The sequence below is a fragment of the Leuciscus leuciscus genome, assembly GCF_965113295.1.
Source record: "Leuciscus leuciscus genome assembly, chromosome: 12".
Lineage (NCBI taxonomy): Eukaryota > Metazoa > Chordata > Actinopteri > Cypriniformes > Leuciscidae > Leuciscus > Leuciscus leuciscus.
The window spans coordinates 18,327,274-18,334,715 of record NC_138736.1 but is presented as its reverse complement, the minus strand read 5'-3'; the positions used below and the strand labels follow the sequence as shown (position 1 = coordinate 18,334,715).

Below are 7,442 nucleotides of genomic sequence, written 5' to 3'. Positions count from 1 at the left end.
CTTCCCTTTGAAGAACACTTTGCCCCCCAAAATAAAAACAATATATATATTTACATGATTAATTTTACATTATTTTGTAAAAAGGCAAATATAAATAGGTAATTACAATTATAAATGTTAAAGGAATTAATATCGGAAATTGTAGGATTACAACATTTTAATATCTTTAGGAGTATTCTGTGGTATGTATTCATGGCTGGCATACCAAACAAATAGTTCAAGTAGACTTACCTAAACTATATAATTTTTTTTTTTTAAAGTACAAATAATGCCTTTGGGAATGCCATTATGCCAAACAGCACTCATTTTCTCCCTTATGATCTCCATGGCACACTTCCTGGCTGTTGTGCAGTTATTGAAAATGCAAAAGTTTTTTTTTTTTTACACACCATTAAGAAAATAAACACAAAAAGAGACTGGGTATTGTGCAAAAAACTTTAATGAACAAAAGCAAGAGAAAAAGAAAAAGAAAAGAAAAGAAAAAACTCACAAAAAAAAAGAAAAGAAATTAAGGGTGCTTGAGTCCAGGTGACTAGGCTGTCATGCTGAAAGCTGGTTGGGATGTGGGGAATTAGGCATAACATGCAGGAATTCACTGGCAGGCTCCCATGTGTCATCCCAGGTTTTGCCACTGTAAAATATCATAAGTGCAAAAAAATTCATTAGAACACAGAGAAAAAAAAAAAAAGAAAAAAAGAAAAAAAAACCTGTTGGGTTAAATTTAGAGAGTTCATTGAAATGTATTTATGTTTGTTAAAGTAGCATTAACCCTGGTTAAGCCCAGTAGTGGAATGCAACTGAGTACATTCACTCAATTTACGGTGTTTTTTCATTTTACACATTTTTATACAACATTGCATCTCACAGGAAACTATTGTACTTTTTACTAAACTACAATTGTCTGGCAGCTCTAGTTACACAATGTTCCACACAGTTCCTGTACATTGAAAGCCATGTATCTCAATTTACGGATTTCAAAATGTTTCTGATAAACTGAGGGATGAAGTTGTCATTAGTGGGAAGAGGAAAATCACATTTCCAACACATGTACAACAGGAAACAACTAAATTATGACACATAAGTGTTTCAGATGCTGAAAGATTAATTTATGTGTGCATGAAACACTGCTACTTTTGTAATGCATTACCAAGTGGATGTCCTGCTGCAGGCTCAATAAATAAGATAGTTCAGAGCTAGAGCTAGCCACTAGAGAACTTACTAGAAACAGTAAAACCAGATCACATCAGGACCATTTTATTGTCCATACATTGGCTGTCTGTCAGCTAATTTTAGAGTTCTATTAATTACTCAGCAAGTACTGAATGGTTCAGCTCCTCATTACCTACAATCCATTGTGTTAATCACAAAATTCCAGGATCTTACAAACAGAATATTCTAAATAAAGACAAGGAGGTAGATCATTCGCCCATTTGTCTTTAAAATTATGGAATAGTCTTCCGAGCATTCCAAATTCAGACACACTCTCTCAGTCCAGACTAAAGACAGTCCAGATATTTGTCTTTAGTCTGGACTGAGAGAGTGTGTCTGATTTTGGAATGCTCGGAAGACTATTCCATAATTTTTCATCATCGGAATGCATGTCCTAAAGGTTACAAGGGCCTACCTGCCGGATCTAGCTCTTCCAAATGCCTCCACCTCATCGCTATTTGCTTGAGTACTGAGAATTAAATAATAAATAAAATATGACTTACCACACAGTGCATGGCAACCAGTGGACTTTCAACTCGGCTTTCCCCTACACACAAAAACACGAATAATAATTATTTGAACTGTTTTAGCAATCACTGATTAGGGCATAACATATTGTTTTATTATCTTTGAAAGGTCAGAATCAGTAATTTAGACAAGAAAGCAGCCTAACAGAACACATTTTACCTCATTTATCCGTTCCCCAGTTATTCGATCAAAGAGGAAAACCTTCTGCCTACTACATTTTCGGCAACCTGAAATGATGAAAAGACACGGAAAGTTTATTAAGCCATGATGCCATGCTTTGTAGCTAAATCAGTTCAAATTTATAATTTCACATGTGAGGTAATATGCAGTACTTTTCATTTATGTCAAAGTAAATTTGTCCCTGTTTTTGAAAGCAAAATGTACAGGATTGGCTTTCCCAAAGTCCTCTTAGCTTAATGGTCCTTGCACACTGACTCTGAAATCGACGAATAAATATGTTTTGTCAATCACGTTTACACACTGCCGTCATAAAAAAATAGGATCGGGTTCGATTTTCTGCGTTTTTCGGATCAGTAGCAAGAATTTGGAATGGTGTTTTGACAATTCAGAGCCACCGAATGACGAATACGGAAAAACGCATACGAAAATTTCAGACTCAGTGTGGAAGGACCTTAAGTCAGGGACTGACATTAACCACAGGCCTTGGACATTGGCCACAGCTAAATAACTAAATACTGTGAACTGGCTACCAATGACCCGGTTAGCCCAATGAATCAAATTTACATGAAGTCAACTCTGACTGGGAGCAAATTTATTACCAGTGTGGGGTAAGATGTACCATGCAAAAGGTTACCTTTTCTTCTGTTCTTCACACGTGACCCTTCCTGACACAAAGACGTGGAAATGTAAGAGGCAGACGGAGATGGAAGAGAGACAGAGGGAGAATAGTGTGAAGAGGCAGAGGTGTTTGTCCTTTTCATTTGTTGAAAAGACTTAGAGCATGGCAGTGGAAGTTTGGAAGAAAGTGAAGGAAGAATAGTTGTACAAGTAGAAGAAGTAGAAGAGAGAGGTTGGAGAGAGTGGGGAAGACAGAGGAACAAGGTTAAGAACAAATACAGTCTCAGACTCCTTGGTTTGACTCTCTGCCGCCGCTTGACTCTCCGCCTGCTGCACCATTTGACTCTCCGGTTGCTGTGCTGTGGAGGTTGCTATAATACAAGTTTACTTTCATTTAAAATCTTTACATATTAACAAAGAAATATACATTTTAAACATTCATAATTTCTAAATCAAAACATTACTTACATTTTGTCAAGATAAATTCATAGGCCCTCCGCATCTTCTCCAAAATAATTTTAGTGACAGGAGTGGGGTGCAGATGGGTTATTATTTCTGCAACCCATTTATTCGAAGCCCTTTTATCTGGCTTGCCAATAAATAAAATTGGCTTGTATCATACAGCTTCAAGTTTACTCACCTGAAATGAACAAAAGCAGTTATCAGACATTAGTTAAATCCACTGAATTATTAGAAACATCAATGCAATGCAAGAGTACAATGCAAGAAACATTCCTCTTCAACTGTATGCAATCAATGGCCAGTTTCAGATAAGGCCAGAGGTACTCTGCAGTTTCTGCCATTGCCATCATGACTTACAGTAATACTTGACAGAAAAACACAAGACAGACGTGGCTCTTAAAAGTGCCTTTATTGTGTGTGTTTCTGTGTGTGTATGTGTGGTGGGGGATTAGAATAAAGAGCAGGCAAAATTGAAGGACCTGCAATTCAGCAATTCAGAATCAAACACCTTATATTTTACACCAGTATTCTTCATGTTGCCAGATTGGATAGTTTCCCAGCCATTTGGTTGGTTTTGGGTTGATCTATGTGTGATAAAAAAAGGCTTGGGAAAGTGGAATTTTTTTTTATTTTAAGGCAAAGGACAGAAATGGAAAATAATTTTACAGTTGCACTGTTCACTGTAGTAGCCTCTGAAAGAACACACAAATTATTTATCATTTCATATTGTGATGAGCCACAATAATGTTGTAGTTATAAATTAATTTGTATTGTTAATTATAGATTTATTTGGGTGTTAATTATATAATTTTGCGTGGATTTTAAACAATTAGGCTGTAAAACAAACCAATCTGGCAACTGTTCTTCATCTGAACATTTCTAATATTGGATAATAGTTGTGGGCTAATGTAATACTGAAAATATTACATTCCCCAGTATGATACATGATTATATGCGACAAAAATGAACTTGAATTCAATTAGCTAACTTTGCTAGCCTGCACATTTGGTGCAGCAAGCTATATTTTTATAATGCCTTCTATTATTTACCGTCATACGAAATTGCCACCTTACACATCTAAAGGTTCTAAACACAACTTCTTGTCCTGATTCAACAGTTTTTAGATGTGTAAATTTAAGAATAGTATCCATTAATTAACTCTTCTACTTACCAAGTGGGAAATCGCAATGGACCTTGGGATCGCCCCATACAGTGACGTCAGCGTTATTAATTTAGAGGATTTAATCAATAAAAAATAAAATAAAAAATAAAATATTAATTGAACACAATCGTAGCATATTATATATTTATTAACATCAACAAACCTCCGATAAAAATACGTTACCCAGCATGCTCTAGTTAAAGCAGTGTACCTATGTACCAGTTCCTATGACAAGAAAACGCTTAAACTGCTTACTTGCACGCCGTGGAGCGTTGTTAAACTCACCTTTGAATGCAGTTTTACCTGCAGTTGAGCGTTGTTTTGGTTAAACTCACCTCTGAATGCCGTTTTACCTGCAGTTGAGCGTTGTTAAACTCACCGCTGAATGCGGTTGCACACCATGTGCGTTGTTAAACTCACCGCTGAATGCGGTTGCCGAACGCGCTAAACCTTTGCGCAGAGAGGGCACTTTGATATCAGATTGCGAGGGTTTTTAAACATCAAAAACCAGTTGGAGGGCCAGATAAATATCATCTGGGGGCCGCCATTTTACTAGCCCTGGCATAGATCATTCATTGTAGTCTATTCCTTTTTATTTGTATTTATTGTAGCCTCGACCCATACACAGCACAGCAGACGGGTTGCGGTGTTACCCAAGACGTCAAATTTCAACGCCGCAGGCTCCGGTTCAGAGTTCTATAGAAGTCAAACAAGACTACCCTACACGTTGAAAAATGACGCCAAAGGTATACCCAGTGCGTTAAAGTGTGACGCCAAGGGGTCCTGGCCAAGCGTCCATATTTAACGAGTCCAACTGCGTCCTGTAAAACGCCCGTGGGTTGCATTGATGGTTGAAAGCCATGAGCGTCTCTCACACACGATAAAGGGTGTGTGTTGAATTCGGCCAATATACTCCTGCGGGCAATTAAGGGATGATGGAACCTATATTGTCGTGTTTTTAGTTAGGATACCTAGCACACATTCACGTTTAAATTGAGTAGGCTACCACAGGCTTATTTAAAACTTAACGAAATTGTAGCCTACGCATGCTACTGTTGCTGAAAGCGTCTGATATCACGCACTTGGATTGGCTAGCAAAGTCCAACTGCGTCCTGTAAAACGCGGGTGGGTTGCATTGGAGGTGGTTAAGCCGCGAGCGTCTCTCACAGACGATAAGGGTGTTGAAAATGGCGAATATCTCCTCTCAAAAGATAAATAATGGAAAACAATGACCTCCTATATTAGGTGTAGGCAATCCTAATCATAGAGCAAACATTTGTCGTTGCTGAAAACGTCTTTAGTCTGTGCAGTCGGTCAATGTTGAGGTGAATTGACGACTGGCGAAGCCCTGAGCGTGTAATTACATCGCGGATGGTTTTACATTGAAGTTGGTTGAAAGCCATGTGCGTGTCATCTATACGCAAAAGGGTGCTATATGCGTGGGCAGAAAACGCCGAAGGACGTGACAAAACGGCCTTATATGACGCCCTGAGATGAGAACGGGTTGCAAACTGTGTATGGTGATGCAACGGAAGAATGGTCTTCTCGTTTCTGATGGATGAAGTAAACAACGTAACACCAAAGCAAGAAAGTGAGTCAACCTAATTACTCCGGGACCAAACAACTCAGTAGCTTAAAGTATTCGATTTAGCTCCTGCAAGTTTGATGCCTGATTCATAAAGTAATTCAAATTTCATGCAGGGCTTTAAACACTCCTCATATTCACTGCATAAATCATTAGTAGATCAAATTTCATATTTGCTCTTTATGCTTGTCAATGCATGTAATTGCTTATTATTTTTTTAGAGGTTATGCAGAGCAAAAATAGATGCATGAAATGTAATCAAAATAATTATATAAATAAGGTTGAATGTACACTCTTGAAAATAAAAGTTGCTTATTGTCATCGATGGTTCCATGGAATCTTTCCATTGCACAAAATATTCTTTATAGTGGAAAAAAGATTCCTTCGATTATTGAAATGCACTAAGAAAAAAATGGTTATTTTAAGATGTTCAATGTAATATTCTTTTGGGGAATCAAAAATGTAATCGCTGTGAAAACCTCCCTTGGGAACCATTATAGAAATTAGAAAATTGTTGTGTAACACTTTTAATTATATAATACTGTATATATAATTTACTCATTTAGTTGTATGGGTGGAATGCGACCTAGACCAGCACAGTATCAAAACAGAAATGCTAAATATTCTCAATGTAATTATGCAAATACGTTTATTAAAAAAGACTTAAGCCACACCAGCAAGGTTCTGGTATGCCATTTCCTATTTTATTTTTGTTTCTTTGATGGGGCTATGAAGTTATGAAGGTGCACTCTAATTGATCCTGACACAGCTGACCTTCTAGTGGACCTTCTTGATTGATAATTCCTCTGAGGGTCTGGGCCAGGGTCTGTCAGAAACACTGATCCGTGACAAGCTAAACCCTAAGTTAACAAGGCATTTGGCTGGCTCAAGGAAGTGTTGCTGTCACTCAAAGCTACAGTGACATAAATATTAGTTTTTGATATATTTTAAGCTGTTTGACCTATGAAGAAAACATCAAATGTAATCTGTGGCAGATTTGAATGCTAAATCCACAAATAAATAAACTATACCTAGTACTTAAAATGTCACTCTTTCACTTTTTGCAAGCAGCAATTAATCTATCACATCAAATCCCAGGGGAAAAATAAAATTATTCTTCCATTTAGATGGTTGAGTGGGACCAGATATTGAAGGAAAAGCAGCTATCAATTGTGCAGCATACATGTGAACTCAATACTGTTTAGCATCTTATGCATAATTCCCATACTTGTATTTGTGTTTTGGTAACACTTTACAATAATGTCTGATTTGTTAACATTAGTTACATATTAGTTAGTATTTTGTACAGCATTTATTAATCTTTGTTAGTTAAAACAAATGTTAATGTAAGTTCACAGTGCATTCAATTATGTTAAAAGATACAGCTTTTAATCGTAAAAAATATATTAGTAAATTTTGAGATTAACGTCACATTTACAGTATGTACAAGTTTCTGTTTAGTTTCTGTGTTTAGTTTAATTTAGTTTTCCTTAGTTTTTCTTTGTACAGATGACAAAGTCTTCAAAACGATCCCTGTTCACACGGGTCAGTGAAAACGACTAATAATGCTGTATTGTTTATGCCAGACTAGTTGGCGATGTCACTGTAAAGAAAGACTACGCGCCTGCATATACGTATTATTTTACTACAGTGCAGTCGAGCATAACTCTCACATGCCTACAAAAAATTACATAATCT

General features: G+C 36.8%; 1 protein-coding gene across 1 annotated transcript; it reads right to left on the bottom strand.

The window, feature by feature from the left end:
• Positions 1–421: 421 nt before the first annotated feature.
• Positions 422–2,705, bottom strand: LOC309511021 (uncharacterized protein). Its single transcript, XM_082186038.1, has 4 exons — positions 2,552–2,705; positions 1,897–1,964; positions 1,713–1,756; positions 422–631 (listed from the first exon to the last, which is right to left on the bottom strand). The coding sequence occupies exons 1-4, from the start codon at positions 2,676–2,678 to the stop codon at positions 541–543; spliced, it is 330 nt and encodes a 109-aa protein (XP_082042164.1). The 5' UTR covers positions 2,679–2,705; the 3' UTR covers positions 422–540.
• Between the last annotated feature and the right edge of the window lie 4,737 nt (positions 2,706–7,442).

Bases quoted from the DNA above. Each gene is read 5' to 3' on its own strand.
- LOC309511021 (XM_082186038.1), bottom strand. From the start codon at position 2,678: ATGAAAAGGACAAACACCTCTGCCTCTTCACACTATTCTCCCTCTGTC. The intron at 1,965-2,551 runs GTAACCTTTTGC...TCATCATTTCAG, and splicing joins TGTGAAGAACAGAAGAAAAG to GTTGCCGAAAATGTAGTAGG. The intron at 1,757-1,896 runs GTAAAATGTGTT...TTTTGTGTGTAG, and splicing joins CTGGGGAACGGATAAATGAG to GGGAAAGCCGAGTTGAAAGT.